Here is a 27,817-nt window from a genome sequence, read left to right as displayed (position 1 = left end):
CTCTCTCCGCTGGTCTCTGGCGAGGAGTCTTGGAGCCTCCTCTCCGATTCCCCCATCTGCCCCCCTTCTCTACTGGTGTTACGCTGATTTCCTTCCCCAGCGGACGGGCTGCCTCTCTCCCTACTGGGACCCTCTCCGGCATCCCTCTGGAGCCTTCCCTCCGCCTCTAGCTCCGATGGCAGTTCCCTGACAGCTACAAAATGGTTATCCTTGGGATGAGACAATATCTTTGCTGCATCTTTGCATCTCTGGCCTTGCTTCATGTCGCCCGTCGGAAACGCTGCAAATGTTCCTGACTTTTGAACTCTGTCCAAACTTCTCACAGGAAAAACTTTCCAATGCTTCAAACACAGCAGTGCCACCTGCTGGTTGCAGTGAAGATTGGGATGACATGGCAGTCAACTCCCCTTGCTACTCCTGCTTTGGAGATTTCTGGCCCTTAACAGGAACAGGAAACAACCCCCTTGTGCATTCTTCCTTCAAAAGCCTCTCTTCTGTGAAGCTTTCAGTGTCAGGAACACAACCCTCTCTGGGATACTGTATCAGCTTTCCCTGGGGTATTACTTCTGGCAGTCCGCTCAGCAATTGCCTCCCACTGCGTGTGGGCGTCGGAGACAGCAAATCTAGCCCTCCGAACCTCTCTGGCATCCCGTTTAGCAGCCCCCGCCATCTTGAAGTGTCCATCGTGTGACGCAGCTTCAATTCCTGCTGAACATACACACTGTCTGGCATAAGACACAGCCTTTGTCTCAAACTGCCTTTTCAGTTCCAGGAACAAAACAACCCACCCACCCCCCCATTCTTCCCAGGCTTTTTGCCTTGTCTGCTATTATGCAGCTTCATCGGGGGACTTACTCCCCCATAGCTTCACAAGTCTTGCCGCAGCACTCCTCCAGCTTTCACTTTCTGCCGCTACCCATTCTCTGCTCAGGGAATGATTCAGAAGCATCGGGAAATGTCCTCCCTTTGTAGCACATAAATCAGGGCTACATTCTTGGCAAAGGCTTGCAGCACCAAGCAGCTTTTCTCTCTCTGTCAAAAAGCAGCTTTTCCCATTTTCTCTACGTAACTTAGGGAGTGGGATTTTTGCCCCTTCTAGAAAGGTCTATTCCACAGCTTAGTCCAAGCTGAAACTACCTTTTTACAGTCCTTATCAGACGGCCACTATAAATCAACCCTTCTTCTGCCAGCTGTAATTAGTGCCTGGCAAGAACTTCAAAGGCCTCTCGCCTTCTTCTGTGCACGGGCACAAAAACAGTCCAGCCTGTCTTTGCTTTCACTTTTAGGCATTTGCTATACTCGCAGACTGTCTCCTTCTGCCTTCACTCTGCCAGTTCCAGGAGACTCCAACTGGGACAAAAACAGCCCCCGGTCCTTCCTCTGCTGGCACTGGGTCTGTGGGACCCTGGCAGAGACACATGCCCGACTGGCATTTTCTCTTCCTCCTGGTCGGTCGTTCGGGAGCTTCAAAAACTTTCTTCAGACGGAACATCACAGCGACTGATACCAAGAAGCATCAGCACACTTAGGGATCCTGCAGAGTATTTGCAGTTTGCGTAACAGAACTCAGCAGCACAGCATTTTGGCTAATCTACTTTTATTTACATATAATACACTTGGAGCATTCTGACTTAGCTGCTTCCTCTTTCTCATCAGACGGCAAAGAAAAAAAGAACAAAAGACAATAGTCCCACTTCACGGAACACAGTAACATAAACATCCTGTCTCCGTCACTTCCCACACTGTGGGATGAAAACACACTGTCATGTGATAGACAACAATCCCAAGACTTCAAACATGGAGTAAGAATCCTAACACAGACTACAGCATAATGGCGTCCGTTCTCTCCAGCGCCGAGAGAACAGAAGAAGTGAAAGTACAGTCCAAAGTACATACAATGAAAGAGAGATAAGGCTGTCTTCCGTTCCCACAGTCTTCTCAGACAGGCATGTGATTTACAACAAACTCAAATGCAGCGTCGGTGGAGTGAAATGTTAACACTCTCCCCCATTTCAGGTAACCAATGCTGCATAGGCTAACACAGCAGTAAGTGAAGTGAACATACTGTTGTCATACACATAATATACCCCTGTAGTACCCGTTCCACGTTTGGAACTCCCTGCAGCTGGACTGGCCTTGTGCCTGACCATTTTGCACTTCTGGTTACCTTCCTTCCATGGGACTAGAGCCTTAGCTCTGTTCCTGTCTGAAGAAACAGTGTTGACCCTTGCAGCCTTTGAGTGTGGTTTCGCATCCTTTGAGGACAAACCCTGTACCCCTTGCAAGACCTCAGGCTCTGAAACCTGTCCTGAGCTACTAGCCACAGCTATATTTGCAACAGCTGTGTTAGCAAACTCACGAGCATACCTAGTGGGCTTTCCCCCCATAGCTCTTCCAGATCTGCGCATCAGGCACAGGTCTTCTTTATAGGGCTTCTCTTCTTTGAGAGAATAGTGACTCATAGTGAACAGTGGTTCCTTCAATTCTCGATCAGACTGTTCTGATGGTCTGAGCGATGTAATTGCACTCTGGTAATCTGCTGCATCAGTGGAACTTCTACCTGTGCTCCCACTGTCACTGTCATTATCAGATTCCCCATCTGAGCCATCATCAATGGGATAAGTTTGGAAAATAGTTACATTTGTTGGGAGATAACGCCAAGGCCTTGTGCCTTCCCCCAATGCAGCGTCGCCCAGGATTTATCACTCCAGTCTCCCGTCACGCTAATGCGACCCATACCCTCCTGGGACATGAGCACACGACCAGCAGAGTCCAAAATAGACACGTTAGCCTTGAGGTGTAACATCTAATCCTTATTTATTGTAACGAAATCAAACATAAGAGTACAAACACTACAAAATAAACATGGTTCCTCTTTCTCTTCCTCGGAGAGAATGCTGAAACAAAACATCACTGTGAGAGAACAGTGGGAGGAAGGGAGCAAACAGTGTATCTCCCTTTCTGCTTATATAGCTGTAACAATCAGCAGCTGAAATGCATTACATACAGACACGTGATCCAACAATCCTACAACTGCAGCATAGGGAGGGGTGAAATCCTAACATCCTCCCCCATTTCAAGTAACCCGTAGCTGCAGTGTTTCAGCCTAACTGCAACCACTGTATATAAATCTGAAGTTGTTCCCTGTTAACAACTTTTGATAACAGATTGGCTGGAATTTCATTTCCCAGCATGTAGGACACTTGAATAAGTCCTTTCTGAATACACTCCCTTGCACGTTGTAATCTTAATTGTAAGTGTTCTTTGCTTACATCCCTCTGTAGCGAGTAAAGACAAACATGCTCTATTGTCCTGATACATTTAAATAGGACATTTCACATTCACTCTTAGGTCTTTAAACAGCTGTAATAACCATTCACAATCTAGAAGTGCATATGGCAGTGCATTCAATTCAACCTTGTAAGAATTTAGGCTTACTGTTGTCTGCTTTTTACATGACCATTCGAAAATACATTGGTTATACATGTAGCACACTCCAGAAGTGCTCTTGCTGTCTGTGATGTCACCTCTGAAACTTGCATCTGCAAAAATCTCAAGACCTCCAGATTTTTGGTTGGTAAATTTTAGTCTGTAGTGCATAGACCTCTTTAGATAGCGTGCTATGCGTTTCAGTGCCTTCCAGTCTTTAATCGTAGGATTGTTAGTGTGTCTGCTCAGCAAATTAGTGCTGACAGCTATATCAGGCCTCGAACACCGGGCAATAAAATTTAGCTTGCCTAGAATACATCTGTACAGAGCAACATCAGAAAATGCTTTGTCAGTGTCATCTAACAGCCTGTCACCATTGGTGTATCTACAGGGTTTGCGTCAACCAAATTCAGTTTGGTCAATACATTAGCAATTTTCTGTGATTGGTGTACCAAGATATCACCTCCCTGGTTTCTTTCTACCTCCAGAGAAAGATAGTTTGTTACATTGCCAAGATCTTTCATATCAAAATGCTCCTTCAGTTGAGCTAGGGTTATTTTGTACAAAGCCTTGATCTTTCCAAAAGAAAAGATCATCAACAAAGCATACACAATACAGTTTGTTTTGATAAACAAACATGGATCTGCTTTGCCTTGATGAAAGTCTAGAGAAAACAACGTCTCTGTTAATTAAGTATTCCAACATCGGGCACTTTGTTTGAGACCATACAAGGATTTTTTTGAACACAAATCAATCCTTTCTTTACCTATATTCCGTCAGGTGAATGTATATAAATCTGTTCACCCAGGTCCCCGTACAGAAATGCAGTGTTGACATCATGATGAGAAACGTTTAGTTTCTCCTTTGCAGCAATTTTGAGCATAAGCCTAATGCTCTCATACTTCATGGTGGGAGAGTAGGTCTCGTGATAATCTTGACCTAGTACCTGCGAAAATCCTCTTGCGACCAACCTGGCCTTATGTCTCACTACCTTGCCACTCTGGTCTGTCTTGGCCTTAAAGACCCATTTGCTATCAATTAGCTTCATTCCTGGTACCATTGGAACTAGTTCCCATGTTTTGTTTCTCTCTAAGGAATTTAGCTCAGCCTGCATGGCATTTAACCATGGTTCAGCATCCTTCGGGGTTAACTCTTTGACCTCTTGGAAGCTTGAAGGCTCTTGAATCTTCCCTGAGTTATTTATAACAGTTGTAGCTGTCTTTTCAAACTCATCAACAAATCTTTTAGGTGGTCTGCCCTTTGTGGCTCTTTCAGATCTGCAAATTATGCACAAGTCTTCAGGACTAATCTCCTCTTTCTTAGGAGAACCGCGGCCAATAGTAAACTGTGGCTCCAGACCCCAATCAGTGAGTGAGGCCTTTGCACTCTTGTAGTCTGCCGTGTCATCACTGTCATCAGCAGCACTACCACCTCTCACTGAACTGGTGTCTGAACCGGTGTCATCATCAGATTTCTCATCATTATTAGTATCAGGATAACATTGGAAAATTCCTACATTTTCTCCCCACTTTGCATTATATTCAACACTCCTAGTGAATCTCACTGTCTTCGTGTCAGACATTAATACTCTGTAAGCACCTTTTTCGTATCCCACGAATATTCCATGCATACCATGTTTGCTCAGCTTGGTGCTCTGAGGTGTGTGAACCCACATGTCAGAACCAAAAATTCTCAACTGTTTAACAACTGGTTTCCTGCCAAACAACTTTTCATAAGGTATGCAACCTATTGGTGAAGAAATGTTTCTGTTATGCACATAAGTAAAACAATTGAAAACTTCGGCCCAATATGAATCAGGCAAATTAGCATCACTCAAGAGATTTCATGCCCTGCTGGAGCGTTTGATTTGCCCTTTCACAGAGACCATTTTGCCATGGAGCTCTGTTGGATTCCTTTCTCAGCTAGAAAAGCTTCAAACTGCTGAGAAGAGAATTCTGCCGTCAGTGAAAAGACAACCGACTTGTCCCTTGTGGGCATTCTGCAGCCAAGCGCAGAATTCCTTGAACTTAGGAAACGCTTCTGACTTCTACTTGAGCAAGAAAACATAAATATATCTTGAAAACTGATCTATCCATACCATGAAATATTGTGCTTTACCTAAAGATGGCTTGAATGGACCAACAAGGTCTGCGTGCACAATTTGGTAGGGCTCTTTGGCTTCCTTGCCAGATATTTTACCCTTTGGAGCAACCTAGACCTTGTGTTCTGCACATGATTTACCGTATTTTTCGCACCATAGGACGCACCGGACAATAGGACGCACCTTGTTTTAGAGGGGGGAGAACAAGAAAAAAAAATCTCCCCCTCTCTGCCCAGCGCCCCTTCAGCGAAGCGGCAGGAGGCGCTGCGCAGAGAGGGGGAGAATTTTCCCCCTCTTGTTTTCCTACTCTAAAACAAGGTGCCTTTTAAGGTGCGTTCAGGCGGCTACCTTGGAAGCCTGGAGAGCGAGAGGGGTCGGTGTGCACCGACCCCTCTCGCTCTCTAGGCTTCAGGTTCCTTTCGACCTGCTCTTTGGGGCTGGCGGGGGGAAGCCCACCACCAGCCCCAAAGAGCAGGTCAGGGAGCAGCAGAAAGGCGCAGCGGAGAGGCTGCTGCCATAGTCGCGCGTCACCTCTCCAGCTGGGAGAGGGTCGCGGGGCTATGGCTTCTTTAGCCCCGCACGCGCTCTCCCGGCTGGAGAGGTGACGCGCGGCTATGGAGGCTCCTGCCATAGCCACGCGTCACCTCTCCAGCCGGGAGAGGGTCGCGGGGCTATGGTGTCTTCGCTCCATAGGACGCACACACATTTCCCCTTCATTTTTGAAGGGGGAAAAGTGTGTCCTATAGAGCGAAAAATACGGTACATTTCATGTGAAATCTGCAGAGTTTAATGGTCATCCCCTTTACCAGATCAGGCATCTTGGCAATGGCCTGAAAATTTAGATGGCCGAGCCTCCTGTGATGGTCATGGAAACAATTTGCATGCGAAATTTTGTTAGTAGACATTGCACAACACATCTCATTACTTTGCATATCAACATCAGTATCAACATCATCATTGGATAATAAGAATCAGCCATTCACACAGTCAGCATATAGAAGATCTCTTCTGTTCTTCCTGATGATACATTTCTTCCTGCTGAAGGAAATGTTCAACTCTTGCACTGTGAGCTGAGAAATGCTCAGCAAGTTGTCCACCAAACCTGGAACAAAAAGAACATTACAAATCGTGGTCTGCCGATTCCTTCCATTTTGCAGTGTACTCAACATCCCTAGTGAGAAGAACTATGTTGGTGTCAGACATCAATACTCTGTACTGGCCTTTTTTGTAACCCAGAAATATACCGTGTGCACCACATTTGCCGAGCTTCTTGCTCTGTGGTGTCTCCACCCACACGTGAGACCCGAAAATCCAAAGGTGTTTGACATAAGGTACCTTCTGGAACAGTTTCTCATAGGGTGTGCATTTCATAACTTTGGAGTATCTCCTGTTATGAATTTAAATATAACAATTCAGCAATTCAGTCCAAAACTCATTTGGCAAGCCTGCACTAAGCAGTAACGCTTTCATGTCCTGTTGCAACACCTGGTTTATCCTTACACACAAACCGTCGTTCCATGAAGACTTCTGGGTAGCAACTTTGTGCTTCACCCCTTGTTCAGTCAGGAAACTCCCAAATTCCTGTGAAACAAAATCCTGTCTCTGATCTGTGAAAAGACAATAAATTTTCACATCCTGAACAGCTTTTACCCATGCACAAAATTCTTTGAACTTTGTTAGAATCTGATTCTTCCTTTTTAACATATAAATCCATGAGGCAATGGGTCTTCTGCATGATGCCATTAGCAGGCAACAAGGCAAGTACCCCGAGGCTGCATTTCTTGTATGTGGGGATTTCAACCAGGCAGAGTTGAAAGTGGTCCTACCTAAATTCTATCAACACATAAAGTGTGCAACCAGGGGAGAAAAGACTCTGGACAGGCTGTATACAAATGTCAAACAGGCCTATAAGGCCGAACCATTGGCACATCTAGGCCAATCTGATCATGTGTCCCTGCTCCTGACTCCTGAATATATTCCATTGAGGAAACGGACTCCAGCTATAAAGAGGGATATTACAATATGGCCAGCTGAAGCATCCCAACAACTACAAGACTGTTTTCATGACACCGATTGGGAGGTATTCGCCCAACAGGATGTAGAGACTCATATTGAGCAAGTGTTGGACTATATTAGGTTCTGCACTGACAATGTAACATGGAGGCGCCAGATAAAGATCTACCCAAACAGGAAGCCATGGATGACAAGGGAGGTCCAGGGGTTGCTAAAGGCAAGAAATACTGCTTTCAGAAGTGGAAATAAGTCGCTGTACAGCTTAGCTAGAGCCGATCTAAAGAGAGGTAACCGTGTAGCAAAGGAGGTGTATAGACAGCGGCTGGAGAATCATCTACAAAGTAACGACACCAGGCAGGTGTGGCAAGGTGTACAAGAATTAACAGGGTATAAATCCAAGGACTCCCTGGCAGACGAGGGAGGGGCATCCCTCGCAGAGGATTTGAATGCCTTTTTTGCCCGTTTTGAAGTAACATCTGCAGCAACACCTGCTGAGGCGTTACCAACACCACCACCACTCCCTGTGAAGGCTTTGCCATCATCACCACCATTACCATCATCAGTACAAAGGAATGTAGTAGTCTCTGTGGAAAAAGAAGAGATGAGGAAGGTGTTGAAGGGAATCAACCCAAGGAAGGCCACAGGGCCAGATGGGGTAGCTGGAAGGGTATTGAGGGACTGTGCAGATCAACTAGCAGGAGTTTTCACTGGGATTTTAAATCGATCCCTAGCCCAGGCTATTGTTCCATCCTGCCTAAAGTCCTCTATTATCGTTCCAATAGCAAAAAAATCTAACCCGGAAGATCTGAATGATTTTCGTCCAGTAGCACTCACACCTATAATCATGAAGTGCTTTGAAAAGCTGGTACGAAATTATGTCATTGCCTGCCTACCAGAGGGACTGGACACATTCCAATTTGCTTATAAAACGAAAAGATCGACAGAGGACGCTGTTGCGATTGCCCTCCATGCCGTCCTTGCACATTTGGAGCAGCGGGGGGGTTATGCCAGACTGCTTTTTTTTAGATTTCAGCTCGGCATTTAATACCATTCTACCACAACGTCTGATGTCTAAACTGGAAGATCTGGGGCTTCCGTTATCACTTTGTGGGTGGATATTGGACTTTTTGTCAGACCGCCCCCAGAGGGTTCGGTTGGGCCCTTATACCTCTAATATGCTTAAGACTAACACAGGAACACCACAGGGATGCGTACTCAGTCCGCTCCTTTATGTCCTCTATACGTACGATTGTGTCGCTACTCACCCTAATAACAGGGTTGTTAAATTTGCAGATGACACAACCGTGATTGGGCTCATCCCTGAAAGGGAGGGTGAAACGGATTATAGAGATGAGGTGGAGCGGCTGACAGAGTGGTGTAGAGCTAACAACTTGCTCATAAATACAAGGAAGACAAAGGAGCTTGTGGTGGACTTCAGGAGACAGAAGAGCAACGTCCAGCCACTTTTGATTGATGGTGTCTGTGTGGAGAGGGTAACAACGTTCAGATTTTTGGGCATTGAATTACAAGAGGATCTGTCCTGGAGTGTCAACACAAGGGGGCTTGTGAAGAAGGCGCAGCAGAGACTGTACTTTTTGAGAATACTAAGGAAAAACCATCTTCCGCAGAAACTGCTGCTTGCCTTCTATCACTGTGCCATTGAGAGCGTGCTCACTTATGGCTTATGTGTATGGTACGGAAGCTGTACTACCCAGGACAGGATGGGGTTGTGCAGGGTTGTTAAGGCAGCAGAGAGCATTGTTGGCTGCCCACTCTCCACCTTAGAGCAGATTTATGCCACAAGGTGCCATAGGAAGGCACTGGACATAGTAAAAGATCCATCGCGTCCTGGTCACTGTCTCTTCGAGCTCTTGCCGTCGGGACGGAGATGCAGGACGATGAAGACAAGAACGAGCCGTCTTAAGAACAGCTTCTTCTCCAGAGCGATCTCGGCCCTGAATGGGAAGCCCGGACTTTGAAAGTCATCTAATCTCCCTTGCTGTATTATACTGTATTGTTTAATTAGTGTTTTTATGGAGCAGTCAAGTAATTTTGTTGTCCCCGAAGGGGGCAATGACAATAAAGATATTATTATTATTTTATTCAGAATAGGAATCAACCACAATCAGGTAGTACTTGGCATTGCCTCTAGAGGGTGATAGAGGACCAATTACATCAGCATGCACCTGCTGAAAAGCTCTTTTGACTATTTTACTAGGCTTTCTGCCCTTTTGAGCCACAGTGACCTTTGTTTCTACACATCACATGTGTCACATCATTATCAACATCATCATTACATTCATTACTGTCAAATGAAAGTAAATACAGCCCGTCCTCATTGTAGGCAAACAGAAGATCATCTCCATCCTTTGCGATGATGCACTTCTCCCTGTCAAAAGAAACACAGAAATCTTGTGCAGTTAGCTGAGAAACACTGAGCAAATTATAAGTCAGTCCCGGAACATATAGTACATTTTGTACTGAGGTCTGGATGCTTTCAAGGTATGTTTTCCTAATACCTTCACTTCGCAGACAACGTCCATCTGCCTGTTTGATGGTGTCATTCTGCTCCTTAAAGGTAACAAACAAACCTTTCTGACTACAGAGATGAAATGTCGCCCCCGTATCTACCACAAAAGCATTATGGGTAGGTGAGGTGGTGCATTGCATGATCAAAGCAAGTGCCTGGGTAGAGCTGGGCTTGGCACAATTCTTGCCTCCCACCCCTCCGCTCCTTGTAGCTTCCTTGGGCTTCTGGTGCTTCCTGCAGTCACGTTGCAGGTGGCCTTTCTCCCTACACTTGAAACACGACAGGGCTTTCAAAGCAACGGCCCCCTCTGCACCTTGCACCGCCGACAGGGGTGCTTTTGAGGCTTCGGCCTCCCCCTCATCAGCTACAAGTGCCATTTGGCGGTCAGACTCATTCAGAAGCATTGAACAGACTCTCTGGACTGTTAAATCAGCAGCTGGCAGAGCTCCAAGCTGCGATGCAACAACCACATATGACGTATCCATGCTGTTGATTATCATAAAACAGAAAAGGGACTCCGGAAGCAGGACCTCCCTCTGCTCCAACTGGTCACACCGAAACTTCATCTGTGTAAGATGTTTTTGCAAATCTCCCCCAGTTCTCAGCTTCATATTGGAAAGCTTCTGGAAATATAATAGGGCGGATCCTGCGGCGATGCGAAGATGCGCTTCTCTTAGAGCCAGCCAGACTGCCTGTGCTGTCACCAAACCCTGGATATGGATCAGTTTGTTATCTGATACATGCAACATGATCACAGCCCTCACCTGTTTATTGGCATCACACCACCGTCTGGTTGGTACCTGTGGCATTGGGTCATCTGTAACAAACCACAGTCTTTGTCGAAGCAAAAGCGCTTCCATTTTTACACACCATCCTGAATAATTATTGCCCATCAGAAGCAGACAGGACATCGTTCCGATTCCGTGCTTGGAATCCATCTCGGCTTTTACTTTATAGCCAAAAGCCTTTGCAGCATCAAACAGCAGCTAGCAGTCAGCAGTCATAAATTTCAACAAGCAGCTCGCTAATTCCAGTGGCAGCGCTCACTTTCCGAGGTTTTAATTGCCTCGTAAATCACAGTACTCGCAGCTCCCCACTCCTGGCTGGAATGCAGGTCTCTTTCTCATGGCTCATTGCAGCTTCACACCGTGCTTCTGTGCCGATCGGCAGGCTCCCCCCGGACGCAAAACCGGCGTCGCTGCTCCAGAGTGCGATGGCCCGGAACCATCCTCTGCTACCAATGTTGGAATTTGCCCTGGGGCTGCCTGCAAGCCCCCGAAACTCCAAACGTCCTCCGATGTGCGCAGCACTGGAAAAGGCATCTCCCTTCTTCTCCAGGGTGCTCCAGCGACATAAATCAGCTTGATTTATGCACGCTATACTTCTAGCGTTACACAGCAACAAGCGTGGGACATTGTAGATCTAAGCTACTATTTATTTACACTCTATATACAGACTACAGCATAATGGTGTCCGTTCTCTTCCAAGAGAACAGAAGAAGTGAAAGTACAGTCCAAAGTACATACAATGAAAGAGAGATAAGGCTGTCTTCCGTTCCCATAGTCTTCTCAGACAGGCATGTGATTTACAACAATCTCAAATGCAGCGACGGTGGAGTGAAATGCTACCATCAACCTCAATCCATGAGCCACCATTCATCCTCCAACCACCTCCAGACACTCACACAGAACATTCACTGCCTTCACTGGTTGTGATTTAAATGAGAGGTAGAGCTGGGTATCGTCTGCATACTGGTGAACACCCAGCCCAAACGCCCTGATGATCTCTTCTAATGACTTCATATACAGTTGCAATTGAAATTATTCAATCCCCATTGCTCATCAGGCTTATTATCAAAATTTACAGACTTTAAACTGTTTGCAATGAGCAAATAAAACAAAAGCAATTGAAATAGCTCAACACTACAGATTCTTCAAGTGGTTTTCCCAAATTCAGCTGACATTGTAACTTATACTGCAACTTGTGGGGGACAGAACCCTGAGGCACCCCACAAGTGAGCACCCAGGGGTCTGAACACTCATCCCCCAACACCACTTTCTGGACACGACCCAGGAGGAAGGAGCGGAACCACTGTATAACAGTGCCCTCAGCTCCCAACCCCTCTAGACTGTCCAGAAGGATGTCATGGTCAATGATCTCAAAGGCTGCTGAAAGATCCAGCAGAACTAGGAAAAAGCTTTCACCTTAGTCCCTAGCCTGGCGGAGGTAATTGACAAGCGCAACCAATGTAATTTCAGTCCCCTGATGAGGCCTGAATCCTGACTAGAAGGGATCCAAATGGTCCACATCCTCCATACATTGTTCAGCAACCACCCGCTCAGTTTCCTTGCCCAAGAATGGAAGATTTGATACTGGGCGATAGTTGGCCATATGGGCTGAGTCCAAAAATGTTTTTTTTTAAGAAGCGGTTTAATAACCACTTCTTTCAGTGGGTCTGGGATGACTCCCTTACAGAGGGAAGCATTCACCACACCACAGAGCACATCGCCCAGCCCTTCCCAGCTCTCTTTTATTAGCCAGGATGGGCAAGGATCAAGGAGACAGGTGGTCAGTTTCACTCGTCCAAGCAGCCTGTCCACATCCTCGGAGGTAACAGATTGGAATTGATCCCATGCAACTTGACTAGACAGGACTCTAGCACTCTCCCGCCCCAGCCCTGTTCCCACGGTGGAGTCTACCTCTTTCCGAACCTGAGCAACTTTATCTGCAAAAAAACTTTGCAAAAAACCATTGCAGGAGATCTTGGGGTCCTCACCAGGCCCCAATGGCGAAGGTTGTTCCCTTAGATTGCAAACCACCTGAGTCTTCTGCTGCTGTTTTCTGCAGATGCAATAGAGGCTCGCCGTTGAGCTGTAACCCATGTTCTGTCTGATTCGGAGTGGGATTTCTGCCACTGGCTCTCTAGCTGTCTCAACGATTGTTTCATTGCCCTCAGATCCGTGGAAACCCACGGGGCTGTCTGGGTTCCATGCAATCTGAGAGGGCGCTTTGGAGCCAGACAGTCGATAGCCCTGGTTAACTCCGCATTCCAGCGGGCCACCAGGGAATCAGCTGAAAGGCCATCAACATGGGATAAGACATTCCCTGCCACCCTTTGGAAACCATTTGGATCCATTACGTGGTGGGGCAGACCATCCAAGTAGGTCCCACCTTCCTGCAGTGGGGAAGGGTCATGGAGAAGTCTAGTTGCACCAGGAAGTGATCCAGGCTGTCTTATTTCAACGGCAAATAATAAGAACCACATATATTATGTTACGTAAAATGTGGGGTGCTGGGTTATTGTTGTTAATTAATGGGAAGGGACATAGCTAAAGTGGTAGAGCATCTGATCTGCATGCAGAAAGGGTCCCGTGTTCAATCCCTGGCATATTCAGATAGAGCTAGGAAAGGCTTCCCGCTTAAAACCCTGGAGACCTTCCGATTATTATTATTATTATTTATTAGATTTATATACCGTCCTTCCTCACAATATCTCAGGGCTGTTCACAGGATGAAAATGCAAGGTAAATAGTTAAAATAAAAACAAAACAATACGCCCCCTCCCACAAACACATTTAAAAGGCTGTAAAATAGTCTTATAAAACCAAAAAATACAAAAACAAAATACAAATTAACATGTAACACATAACATTTAAGAACAACTAAAAACAACCCTACCCCTCAAATAAGCAACACCCACCCAAGTTAAAATCCCATCCCCATTAACACCATTATTTTTGCAAAAGGGGGTTGGCCCACACCCTCATTGGCCCACACCCTTTGGTGTTGCCCTGCTGGAGGCATCCTTGCTGATGCCAGTCAGTGTACACAATATTTAAGGAGTTCGGCCAGTATAAAGACGCTTCCTATGTTTCCATATAAACAGTGTTCAATAAATTAAAGAATGAATGCTCCTCTATTATATACTGGTTTTAGACTGGTGCTGTTTTTTTATTTTAGATAGGGTTGAAATTATCTAATCTGGACCCCATTAAAGGTCAAAAGGTAAAGGACCTCTGGACAGTTAAGTCCAGTCAAAGGCGACTATGGGGTGTGGCGCTCATCTCGCTGCAGGCTGAGGGAGCCGGTGTTTGTTCACAGACAGCTTTCCGGGTCATGCGGCCAGCATGACTAACCACTTCTGGCGCAACGGGACACCGTGATAAGTGCCAGAGCGCACGGAAACACAATTTACCTTCCTGCTGCATTGTTATCTACTTATCTACTCACGCTGGTGCACTTTCAAACTGCTGGGTTGGCAGGAGCTTGGACAAAGCAATAGGAGCTCAGAGGCTCAGTGGTTTAGACCACAGCGCAACCCACATCCCTTGGACCCCATTTGTTGGGATGTGAATAGATGCTAGGAAAGGACAATATCTAATAAATATATCCTCTGCTAGCATCTATTCACATCCCAACACTTTCTTCTCTTTTAATTGGGCCTGTTCTTGTCCATTTTGTACTTGCAAGGAACCAATTCTTCCAGGACGCGGCACCTACTCTCTGGAATCCCCTGCCCACTGAAATTAAGCAGGTGCCTTCCTTGTACCATTTTATTTATTTTTATTTTTTTAAAAATAATTTTTATTAACCGACCAATCAAATCAAATCAAATCAAATCTCATCACATAAATTCCGAATTACAAAGCCGAATTTTAATTTTTTTGTTGGGGGGACCCATATTTCTAGTTCTGAATGGGATTCCAATCATCTTCTTGCTGCTGCGTTAATATCCACAAATCTGTCCAAATAATGTTCATAATTCTATCCAGTCCTATCTTGCTGTTCTCACATCTCATCTTGTTCGTATATTTTTCTTTTTTTCTTTATGATCTCTTCTGATAATCTCCTTAAGCAGGTAAACACCAGTTATAATCCTGTGTGAATTTTCCGTTCGTCCAATCATCATGTCGAGATGGTTTCCATATATCATCACTTTCATAAATAAAAGCACTCTTTCCATCATCAGTCTCGCAGATCTGTCGCCCTTCCTTGTACCATTTTAGACGTACTCAAAACATTTCCATTTAGGCAAGCCTACCCAGCTGTACAATTTTATTATGTACGTTTGTTCTTTTAAAAAAAATGTTGATTTTTATCTCTTTCTTTTATTGCTTTATTATTTTACTATTTTTAAAGTCTGATTTTTTTGCTATTTTGTATGAATGTTTTATTTCACTCTATGTATATATTTTTAATTAAGCAGTATATAAAACATGTTAAATAAAAAAAAAACAGAAAATATGCAGGCACTGTTTTTCTTTGGACAGAAATGCAGTGGTTTGCATTACATACGCTTCAGGTTACAGACTCCGCTAACCCAGAAATAGTGCTTCAGGTTAAGAACTTTGCTTCAGGATAAGAACAGAAATTGTGCTCCGGCAGCGCAACGGCAGCAGGAGGCCCCATTAGCAAAAGTGTTACCTGAGGTTAAGAACAGTTTCAGGTTAAGAAAGGACCTCCGGAACAAATTAAGTACGTAACCAGAGGTAGCACTGTAAAATGCTGGAGAATACTAAGCCTTCTAAATTGCTATGTATTGGGTCACACAAGGACACAAAAGATGCAAGAGGAGGGGGGAAAGTGACAACTCTAAATGGTTAAGGACTCCTTTTTTCGTGTCATTTTCCTTTAAAAATAAATTTCAGAGTGCACATCTGGGGTGTATCTATAGGAGGCAGTGATGTTAAAAGAGGATTGGATAAATTCATGGCTAGGCTATGCTCTGTTTCCATTGTCAGAGGCAGTAATCCTTCTGAATACTAGTTTCTTGAAACCACAGGAGGGGAAGGTGCTCGTATGCTCATGTTTTGCTCTCTGGTTTCCCACAGGCATCTGGGTGGCCCCCATGGGAACAGGATGCTGGACTAGATGGGTCATTGGAGTAGTCCAGCAGGCTCTTTTTAGTCCTACTTGGAATAGACCCTTTGAAATTACTGTGCATGAGTAACATAGGCCCCATAATTTTAATGTGTGCACTTTGAATAAAACTTAGTTGGTGTTATGTACTGAGTTGAATAGGATCCAAAATGCAGCAGTCTGATTGGTCCGCAGGAGCCACCCAATCCAGCTCCAGGTGGAAGTGAATCCGCAACCTGATTGGCCTACAGGAGAATCCCGGAATTAGCCAATCACGTGCGACCCATTGTTTAAATAATGTATATAAAGCAGACAGTTTGGGGAAACTTCCATTCCTCGCTACTATGAGCTGAATAAAGAGCATGAAATCCACACTCGACTCCGAGTATATTTCAGTTGGATATGACCCTTGGGCTTTAAAAAGGGACTTTGATCTGAAAAGGTGGAAGACGACTGCCCTGCATTATTGCACTTAACTTTTTCTCAGTCTTCTTTATGCCCAGAGTGCAGAACTAGAACTAATGGCTAAATATTAGAGGGTACTTCACAGGGGCAGGAGCTTTTCAAAAGTGCACAGGACTGCCTCTGGAGGTGGGCAGGCTTTCCATTACAGTGGGTCTTTTACCCAGCTATTTTTTCAGGGATGTTGTGGTTGCATCCTGCATTTTAGACCCTTTGTCCGGCAGGGGATTGGACTAGATGACCTCTGAAAGACCCAACTTCAATTACCGTATGCACTCCTAGTCTGGGCATGACTATATGGTTGATTTGTTTCAATGGGTATATTCTAGGTATATTTTACAACCCTATGACTTTTTTCCCCCTTTAAATCTCCAGAGATCTGGGAAAGAGACTCCTGTAGAAAGCAAGATCAAGAGGAACCGTGTGCTGGTCTGTGCTCCGTCCAACGCTGCTCTAGATCACCTCATGAAAATAATGATTGTTGAGTTCAAGGAAAAATGTCAGGACAAGGAAAAGCCTTTGGGTATGATGAGTTCTTGGCCAGTTCTCATCTGTGGAATTCATAGCTGGAGGGAGCAATTGGCTTGGTCATAACTGAAGAATAAGACATTATTCCGCGTTTAAGTCACTTAGACCCCCCCCCCCCCACCTGCCAGTATAGGTAGTGGGTGCTTTGCTTTTCCTAAGGCATTTGTCCTTGCAGAGAATCCATCTGAAATCCTTTGGAACAGGGTTGGATCTTGGTGGTGGACCATGTGTTTGGAATGCTGAAGGCCCCCAATCTAATCTCCCTGATGCCCTCTGTTTATCCTGTAGACTCCAAGCAAAGCCTTTCTTGTACATCCTTACACTTTTTAAAGGTTCTTTGGGATCCTTTTAGTGCTGCACGTACCTACTAAAAGCTTTGCTGCACTTATTTTTACTGGTTTTAGTGTTGTATTTTTATTTTGTTGTTTTGTCTTGTTTTCTGTAAGCTGCCCTAAGGGTGTCTGCAGCAAAAGAACCTTGACGAGGAACGAGTTTCATAGTTGACTGCGCACTGTGTGAATAAGTAATTTTTAAAATCTGTCCTAAGACTTCCAGCATTTAGCATTTTAAGATACCCACGAGTTCCAGTGTTATGAGACAGAGGGAGAAACTTTTCTGTAGCCACTCTCTCCATACCTTGCATAATTCTATAAACATCTGGCTTGTTGCCTCTTGCCTTTTCTCTAAACCAAAAAGTCCCAAATGTTACAACCTTTCCTTGTAGGGGAGTTGCTGTATCCCCTTGGTCATTTTGGTTGCCATTTTTTGAACTTTTTCTAACTCTTATTGAGGATGTGCAAGATGCAGATTTCAGGATTTGCTAAGCAGATCAAAAGTATTTCTTTGCCAAATGTCTTTCTAGTTTAAAAAAGCTAGCTGTACTTCAGCAGGGCTCTAAGTGTCTGTTTCACACCCAGGAAACTGTGGTGACATCAACCTGGTGAGGCTGGGGGAAGAAAAATTGATCAGCAAGGACGTACAGAAATTCAGTCTGGATGCCCAGGCCAATCGCAGAATGAGTGAGTAGTTTGTAAAGGGTTCCTCCCTCACACCATTTGCTGTCTCCTAATTAGTCTGCTTAACAGTGGGGTTCAAAAGTTGGTTCTTCATAGCCCCGAGTCTCTGTTCTATCTGGGACAGACCTTTCCCAGATTGTGAGCAGGGATGAAATCCCGTAACACCATCCTATCCCTCCCATCCTATCCTGGTCTGCAGCCAAAGATGTTTATTTTATCAAATATATACTCTGGCTTTATCTAAGCATAATTAAACAATAAAGCATCACACACAAAACAAAAAATATAACTGAAATCACTTCAGCTATAAAGTCTTCTTAAAAGTCATTCCCAGCAGTTTTAAATCAGTTTCGTAATTGGGGTATAACAGGAACCTCTGGGTTGTAATGTTAGTAGACCCATTGAAATCAATGGAGCTGACTGGCACTGGATATTGTTATAAAGATTGGGTGTCACCCCCCACTCTGCTAAGCAGTAGCAAACTTCTAGGCGGTGTTCCAGGTGCTCACCCAGGATCTGTGTTCCTTTGAGAATCAAGGTGCGGCAGAGGCTTGTGTAGCTTTAAGAAATATGATTTATTCACATATTTACACCTGAGTTTAGATAAAGGGAGTCCAGATCTTACAGTATGGTCATCTCAAGAAGGGCTTGTTCCCTGTTCTCCCAGCCTGCCTGCTCAAGATGGAACTTTCTCTCTCCGCCTCCCTTTCTTCTTCCCAGCACACCTTGCTAAAGGCACTCTTTTCATGTTACCTCAAATACAGTCACCCAGGGAAGCCTTCTAAATCCCTGGTTACTGTTCACACCTCAGGACAGTGGGGAAGGACAGCTCTCTTGCATTGCCAATGGCCCTTAATGGTCCTGTATTGTTCATCATGCGAAAGGCGGGGCTGGATGAATCCCTAGCCGGAATTAAGATTCGGAATTAAGAAATATCAACAACCTCAGATATGCAGATGACACAACCTTGATGGCAGAAAGTGAGGAGGAATTAAAGAACCTTTTAATGAGGGTGAAAGAGGAGAGCGCAAAATATGGTCTGAAGCTCAACATCAAAAAAACGAAGATAATGGCCACTGGTCCCATCACTTCCTGGCAAATAGAAGGGGAAGAAATGGAGGCAGTGAGAGACTTTACTTTCTTGGGCTCCATGATCACTGCAGATGGTGACAGCAGCCACGAAATTAAAAGACGCTTGCTTCTTGGGAGAAAAGCAATGACAAACCTAGACAGCATCTTCAAAAGCAGAGACATTACCTTGCCAACAAAGGTCCATATAGTTAAAGCTATGGTTTTCCCAGTAGTGATGTATGGAAGTGAGAGCTGGACCATAAAGAAGGCTGATCGCCGAAGAATTGATGCTTTTGAGTTATGGTGCTGGAGGAGACTCTTGAGAGTCCCATGGACTGCAAGAAGATCAAACCTATCCATTCTTAAGGAAATCAGCCCTGAGTGCTCACTGGAAGGACAGATCCTGAAGTTGAGACTCCAATACTTTGGCCACCGCATGAGAAGAGAAGACTCCCTGGAAAAGACCCTGATGTTGGGAAAGATGGAGGGCACAAGGAGAAGGGGACGACAGAGGACGAGATGGCTGGACAATGTTCTTGAAGCTACGAACATGAGTTTGACCAAACTGCGGGAGGCAGTGGAAGACAGGAGTGCCTGGCGTGCTCTGGTTCATGGAGTCACGAAGAGTCGGACACGACTAAATGACTAAACAACAACAATTGTTTCTTAATGGCCATAGCTTGGCTAGGTCGTTTTGCATAGGCTAGCCCAGGAATTCCTCTGCAGCTTGTATATTACCTTCATATCCCAAATAATCAAAACCTTACCATTTATTAATTTCTAGGGATCCCCCCACCATATAACAATATAACAGTATAAACCCACAGTTTAATGAATGTCAGAAGCATTGAATTTCAGTGTGAGAATGGTAAGCAACCAAAGTTCCATTTTGAAAGTGGGATATAAATTTCTAAATTAAAAGCATTTGGTTGGATTCCTTAGGCCGAGCAGCCCTTGGGAAAGATCAAGACATCCACAAGCGGAAGAAAGAGATAGATCAACGACTGGATGCTCTTTCTTGCCAGTGTGCTATAGACGAAAGCCAAAGCAAAGAGAAGGTACTTGTTAGTTGCCATGTGTAATTTGACCAGGATTATTATATCCTACTCAGTCTGTCCGGTAGGCTGTGGTCTGAAACTGTAGTTCAGACATGCTCTTCAGTTCAAAGTGTGAAGGCTTGGAGGCACAGCGGATGGGCCGAAACCTGATGTGGGGTAGTGGGGAGACACATGTTTTACTTGCTCAAATGCTCAGTCTTCAGTTAAAGTGGGGATCAAGTAGCAGGGAGGCTGTTCAGAACTTTTTTCTTTCTTTCCGTAAGCAGCCCTATACTGAGTCAGAAAATAGATCCATCTAGCTCAGGCTTCCTCAAGCTCGGCCCTCCAGATATTTTGAGACTACAATTCCCATCATCCCTGACCACTGGTTCTGCTAGCTAGGGATCATGGGAGTTGTAGGCCAAAAACATCGGGAGTGCTGAGGTTCAGGAAGCCTGATCTAGCTCATTATTGTCAACATTGACAGGCAGCAACTCTCCAGGGTTTCAGACAGGGTTACCTGGCAGCCCTACCTAGAGATACCATTGGGGATTGAATCTGGGACCTTTTGCATCCAAAGTAGATGCTCTACCACTGAGCTATGCCCTTCCCCATGATTGGTTGAGTATTCGTGTCAAAAACGAGTAAATTCCCACCCACCTCATCTTTCTTTCAGAAACAACAGTTAGAGCAGGAAACTCGCAGGCTTGCAGAAGAGAGCAAGAGGCTCACTGTTCAACTGAAGGAGGTATGAGTTTCATCACTAAGATGCTCTTAAAAACAACCTTGGTGAACTGCTTCATCTCATCATGCAAAAAAGTGCTTGTGTCTTGGATTAGCTCCAGCTAGGAAATCAGAATATCTCTCCTGTTAGTACAGATCACTGATTGTGCTGCTACTCTGTTGCACATCAGCCACGTGCCATTATCTCAGCCAAATCATAGACTAGGGTTGCCATAGGTCTGGGAAATCCTGGACATGTCATCTTTTGTTGGGCCAACATGCCCACCCCGGGGGATTTTTACATTTTAAAGGAAATGTCTGGGTTGGGGGGGGGGGCTGGTTTGCTTGTTTGTTTGTTTGTGTTTGGCTTGGGCATGGGAGGCTTGGGCACTGGTGGCTTTCTCCCACTTCCTCTTTCAGCTCTATGGACTGTATACAATTAATTTTTACCCATTTAGATTAATGAGCCTAATGGGCTCGTCATGTTCATTCACTGGATTGGATACAACCCTATGTGCTTTCCAAGCTGGGTTAGGGTAACTTTCCTCACCACCTCATGCCATAGAAGGTGAGGCTGTGGCTTGGTGGGCACCGAGAGAAATTCTAAGGGGCACTGTTGCATTCCTGAGCACCACATGGGTGAACACATACACCTTCATACGGACTCTAAGCAGGTATTTGGCTGTGTTTATCCTGAGTCATAGGAGCATTGGGAAGCTGCTTTATACTGAGTCAGGCCATTGATCTAACTTGGTCAGTATTGTTTGCCCTATCTGGAGATATTGGCGATTGAAGCTGACACCTCCTGCATGCAAAATGGGTACCCCTTCACAGAACTATGGCCTGTCATTTTAGCATCCAATCCAGTTCTTCTTCTAAAAGCAGCTGACTTCATCTTCAACCACACACTGAGCATGGACTTGTTTTGCCTGCCTGACCATGGCTGCTGTTGCAAAAACAAAACAGGCAGCTGAAAGAAAACTGGTCTCTGTCTAAAAATTAGGTGCTCTTAAAAAGGAAGTTCCTGGCTCTTGTGTTTCCCAGGTTTGTGGGCGATCGCAAAGCGACATGAAAACGAACATCATCCTGGAGTCTCACATCATCTGCTGCACACTGAGCACCAGTGGGAGCAGCCTGCTGGGTGCAGTATTCCAGCGGCTGGACTGTGATCCTCTGAGTTGCGTCATCGTGGACATGGTTAGTGGGGGATATAGGCACTACAGTAGCAAGGGCATATTTGGGGCAGGAGGATGGAGGGTGTCTTTAGTACCTTTTACAGATTGCAGAAACAGCCCTGTTCACTTTGGCTGCCTTGTTTTGTATTTATACAAATGTTTCCCCACCACCAGCACCCTCTTCTGACATTAAAAGCCCTCAAGGCAGCTTTTTGGTTTGATGTGTTTTGACTGTTTTTAGTGGTGTTGCCTGCTTTTTTCCTCTTTTTTATTTCAAGGCGTGCATAGGTGGTTTGCCAAAGGGGGGTGGGTGGGCAGACGGGGGAGTCAGATCATTGCCAGTTTTTCTTTTGTGAAATAAGTATTTTCTTGTGTCCTTAACTGTTACTTACCGTATTTTTCGCTCCATAGGGCGCACCGGACCATAGGGTGCACCTAGGTGTTTTTTTTGGGGGGGGGAATAAAGGGGGGAAAATATCCCCCCCCCCAGCTCCAAAGAGCAAAGAAGCCAAGACAGCGAGTGGGATCCATCCCACTGGCTGTCTTGGCTTCCTCTTTAGCCACGTGCAACCTCTCCAGCCGGGAGAGGCTGTGCGCGGCTTCGTTTTTAGCCGTGGGGCTGGGGCGGGGGAAGCCCCCAAAACAGGTCCAGGAGCGGCGGCAAGATTGCGCGCAACCTCGCCGCCACTCCTGGAGCTTGCGGGGCTGGGGGCAGGGGAAGCTCGCGCTTCCCCCGACCCCAGCATCCAGAACAGACAGCTATCCGCAAGCCTTCCGAGCGCAGCGGGAGTTCCTGCCGGGCTCCGAAGGCTTGCGGATAGCTGCCTGAAGCCGGGGGAGCGCAGCGGGAGTTGGCACTGCGCTCCCTGGGTTTCAGGCTGCAGGCTGCTATCCGGCTTCAGGCAGCTATCCGCAAGCCTTCGGAGCCCGGCGGGAACACCCGCTGCGCTCCGAAGGCTTGCGGATAGCTGCCTGAAGCCTGGAGAGTGAGAGGGGTCGGTGCGCACCGACCCCTCTCGCTCTCCAGGCTTCAGCAAAAGCCTGCATTCGCTCCATAGGACGCACACACATTTCCCCTTCATTTTTGGAGGGGGAAAAGTGCATCCTATAGAGCGAAAAATACAGTAGATTTCCAAATATGCCCTTGAGCCCAAAAAGGTTGGGGACTCCTTAGGAACATAGGAATGTGCCTTATACTAAATCAGACCATTGCTCCATCTTGCTCAGTATTGTCCACACTGACTTACAGCAGCTCTCCAAGGTTTTAGGCAGGAATCTCTCCCAGCCCTACCTGGAGATGCCAAGGACTGAACCTGGGACCTTCTGCACACAAGACAGCTGCCTTCTGGAGGACATCATGTCAGCTACCCATGAGTAGCCTTAGGCAATCCCCTCTCTGCAAGAACCTTTTACATAATTACAGAAAGCTCTTTGAATGCTTATGGAAAATCGCTACATAAGTACTAAATAACATTAATGTCAGCGAAGCAGCTCCAGTCAAGCTCTAAGCCTGGGAGGCCATGAACCACTTGATCCAACCAGATGATCACCTGCTAATTCACCTGACCAGCCTAACCCTAATAGCATGTCACAGTGGGGAAACCTAAATCCCTGATTGGCACTTGTTCTGTAGTGGTTGGTAACGTGGGCCTGGTGTGTGCATGAAGACGAAAAGAGAGAAAGAGGAGGCAAGCTGCTGTGCTTACTGATTAAATGTATTTTTACTGTTGCTGCTCTATACGTTTCAGAGTACATAACTCCCTTCAGGAGCTTTAAATGCTTACAAATTCCTTAGACCCAGAAACACTCTCTTCTGTAAACCTGAGCTCAGAAAACAGCTCTGAATAATCTGCGAAGCAACCTTTTTTTCTTTCTGCACCTCTACAATGAATCAGGTTTACAGTTTGTTGTTGGGGTTTTTTTGGTTTTGTTTTTTTAAAACTTTAATCAGTAAGCACAGTAGCTTGCCTCCTCTTTCTCTGACCCTGGGCCTAATCACTACATTGAAAGCCTTCCTTTTGCTGTTCATCCAGTCCAAGCATGTTGGTGCTGAGCAGCATGCCCCTCATTGAAAATTCTTCCAGAGGAGTCGTACCCAAAGATACCTGGGGCAGGAAGGGGTGAGCATGGAATTTTATAGAACTATAGTAACAGCTTTATAGAATTATAGGAACAGCTGTAGGCTGCCAAGACACGCTTCTCACCTGACAGCCTGATGCCTAAATTAAGTGTCCGCATTATAAATGTAGGCCATCAGTTGAAAGCACTCGGTCTTCAACCATGCAGGTTCCCAGTTGTACCATTTAGCGAAAGTTGACACCATCCCTAGCCCTGGTCATGAGTGCTTTGCACATTTTGAGGGTGGAAATTTTGACTTCCATGCCTAGGTAACTTAAATCTCAAGTTGAAGAAGCTGCTGCCACCCTTTAAAAACAAAAACAGAAACAGAAAACCCCCCACACACTTCAGAATTCAGTTGCTGTAGTCCAGGGGTGGCCAACTCCCAAGAGACTGCGATCTACTCACAGAGTTAAAAATTGGCAGTGATCTACCCCATTTTGGGGGGTGCAGCCAGTGTTCTACTAGTCTTGTTTGCACGCTAACATTAAGATGTGTGGTTTAGCATTATGTGATACAGCTTCAGTTGATGGAACTTGTCGTTCCAACATTTTTGGAAGGCACCAGCTGGGGTGGGAAAGCTGAACTATATCAAAGTAATCATACAGGGAAAGCAAATTGTATTGAAGTTGGAGGCAACCAAATAAACGTTGGAGAGCTAGGAACTTATTTTTTTTAAGCAAGATCCTTGAGTAGCTCCCTGCTATGGATAGGCCCTTGTGGTCTCTTCCAACTCTATGATTCTATGATTCTATGATTCTATGATTCTATGATTCTATGATTCTATTCTATGATTCTATGGATCGAAAGAAAACTGGATCCAGAGGGTCAGGGGAGGCTATTATGTCAGAATGGATGAGTTGCAGATGTGGTATAGCAGGATTTGATACAAGGCGACTTGTGCGGCGAGATCTTAAGATCTCTCTCGATCTCTCTCATTTAAACTGGTCCCTTTGTCTTTTTAAAAGGCCATGCAGGCTTGTGAGGTTGAAACTATCATCCCACTCATTCATGGCTGCAAAAAGCTGGTCCTGGTTGGAGACCCAAAGCAGCTCCCTCCTACAGTTCAATCTATGGTGAGTATGTCAACAATTAAGGTGTTTTGACTATCCCAGAAAAAAGTTGTAGAGCTGAAAACTGACAGGCTGTTTATAAGCATCTAATGACCCTGCTTTTGGCATAAATGAAGTAAAACATCTATCAGGTCCTTAATGGTGTATGAGCTGCCTACGGTGAAAATGATTCAATTAGTTTATCTGATCAAATTATTTACACAATTCTGTGAGTTTCTGTGAAATCAGCCTGTGTGATTACCATGTTAGTAGACAACATCCCTTTTGGTTAAAAAGAAGTGTATATACCAAGTACTGTTTTTCTGGGAGACACTCCAATGGCTGGTAGGGCAGAGGCAAGAGTAGATAGGGCCAATGCTTTAAGAATGTATTTTTGTATATGTATATCACGGGATATTCCCATAGCAGTAGCCTTTGAGAGACTTTTATTTTTCTCAAGCATCACCATTTCTCTTAGTTCTGATATGCTGCAAAGAGCATAAGGAGAGGGGAGAAGTTCCTGCACCCTCTTACGCTGCCATCTTTCCCACTTTCAAATAAATAAAAGATTGGGTTATTTTGTGGGACTGTTTCCCAAGCCTCTTGGGTAGCCCAGAATAGTTCACTCATTCCTAATCTCTAGTTCAAATACAGGTGAAACTCGGAAAATTAGAATATCGTGGAAAAGTTCATTTATTTCAGTAATTCAACTTAAAAGGTGAAACTAATATATGAGATAGACTCATGACATGCAAAGCGAGATATGTCAAGCCTTTATTTGTTATAATTGTGATGATCATGGCGTACAGCTGATGAAAACCCCAAATTAACAATCTCAGAAAATTAGAATATTAAATGAAATCAGCAAAACAAGGATTGCAAATAGAGCAATATTGGACCTCTGAGACATGAGACCGAGCAATGCAGAAGAGCTGAAGGCTGCTATTGAAGCAGCCTGGTCTTCCATAACACCTCAGCAGTGCCACAGGCTGATAGCATCCATTCCACGCCGCATTGAGGCAGTAATTGATGCAAGTACTGAGTACATATGCATGCTTCTACTTCTCATCTCTTGTTCTTTAATTGTTGCTGCCTGTGCTTAACCCATTCTCTGAAAGTTTTACTCCTCCTCCCCTCCCTTGCTTTGGCAGAAAGCTGAGGATTACGGCTACAGGCAGTCTCTGATGGGCCGACTCTGCAGACACCTGAATGGGCAAATCCAAGAAAAACACAGTGACAGGCTTCCAGTCCTGTGCTTGAGGACTCAGTACAGGATGCACCCAGAGATCTGCCTCTTCCCTTCCAATTACATCTACGACCATGGCCTGAAAACTGACCGGTGTGTAGACATCTTACTAATTTTTTTACCTTGCCTCAAGGCAACAGGCATTTCATGAAAAGGTGACCTAAGTGTAGACATCAGTTCCACATTACCCTGGAATTTTGGCTGGTGGTCAGGGATGGTGGGGGTTGTATTCCAGCAACACCTGGAGGGTCCTGCTTTAGCTCATCATATCTGGTGTGTTTGTGTGAATGAATGTACTTGCTCTGACACTACTGGTGAGTACTTAGTTGAATGAAAATTCTGTGCATGATCATAGGCCTCAAACCTGACTCTTTCCAGCAACCTAATTTGATACTTTAATTTTTTTCTTCCATTCTAACCACTTTCTTGTTCTTTCTTTTTTAATATACTGTATATTAAAAATGATGGTGTTAAAGTCCATCCATGTACAGTTTTTAGTGAACGTTCCCTAATAGTTGCTGACAGAAATTTATATGGTGCTTTTGTCCATAAATTGTTCTGTTGAACCTCTTCAGTGTTTATATCCCAATTTAATTCCCACCAGCTTTTTAGATTTTGTTGGGGGCAAAATTGGTTCTCAATAAGTGTTTTGTATGAAAGGGAAATGCTATCTCTTATTACTATATTTTCATATTCTGTTAGTTTACTTGTAGCTTCATTTTTAATCTGTGTATTTGTAAGAAATGATCTCGGCTGATATCCTAACAGCCATGAAATTTGATTATTTTCTAAACGTACTTGCATTTCTGCTATTGTAAGAGGTTGTATAAGCCTCTGGATTTTTCTGTATAAGCCTCTGGATTTTTTGCCCTTCCACTGCTATTCACTGAATATGTTTGTCATGCTGTTTGAATATTCCCCTTCATGTAGAAAACGATGACATCAGGGAGAACAATTTCTGTCATCCCCCACACCACCTCCCTGACATGCTAGTTTTCTCTATGTGGGGAACATCATGTGAATGATTATGTGACGGATAGTGTTTCCTCCTGCAGTGAAGAATTGAGCAAATAGACCTCAGCACACTGCTTTTTAAAAGCTATTATGATTTCTCTTTTTTTATATATAAATAATTTTTATTAACCGACCAATCAAATCAAATCAAATCACATCACATAAATTCCGAATTACAAAGCCGAATTTTAAATTTTTGTTGAGGGGACCCATATTTCAAGTTTCGAAGGGGGATTCCGATCATCTTCTTGCTACTGTGTTCATATCCAAATCAGTCCAAATAAAGTTCATAATTCTATCCAGTCTTATCTTGCTGTTTCCACATCTCATCTTATTTGTACATTTTTTCTTTTTCTTTATGATCTCTTCTGATAATCTCCTTGAGCAGATAAACACCAATTATATCCTGTGTGGATTTTTCCGTTCGACCAATCCTCATATCG

General features: G+C 44.8%; 1 protein-coding gene across 1 annotated transcript in view; it reads left to right on the top strand.

The window, feature by feature from the left end:
- Window positions 1-27,817, top strand: part of LOC308467712 (putative helicase senataxin) — an 82,540-nt gene that overhangs the window by 27,388 nt on the left and 27,335 nt on the right. Inside the window, exons 4-10 of the mRNA XM_080989413.1 lie at window positions 16,770-16,917; window positions 17,840-17,941; window positions 19,952-20,067; window positions 20,723-20,794; window positions 21,814-21,966; window positions 25,031-25,138; window positions 26,266-26,453. Coding sequence (XP_080845539.1) covers window positions 16,770-16,917; window positions 17,840-17,941; window positions 19,952-20,067; window positions 20,723-20,794; window positions 21,814-21,966; window positions 25,031-25,138; window positions 26,266-26,453 — 887 coding nt within the window. The remainder of the gene's footprint in view (window positions 1-16,769; window positions 16,918-17,839; window positions 17,942-19,951; window positions 20,068-20,722; window positions 20,795-21,813; window positions 21,967-25,030; window positions 25,139-26,265; window positions 26,454-27,817) is intronic.

This window comes from Podarcis pityusensis (genome assembly GCF_964106645.2).
Source record: "Podarcis pityusensis genome assembly, chromosome: W".
Taxonomy (NCBI): Eukaryota; Metazoa; Chordata; class Lepidosauria; order Squamata; family Lacertidae; genus Podarcis; species Podarcis pityusensis.
The sequence above is the reverse complement of the archived record's forward strand: the minus strand, read 5'-3'. Positions and strand labels throughout refer to the sequence as shown.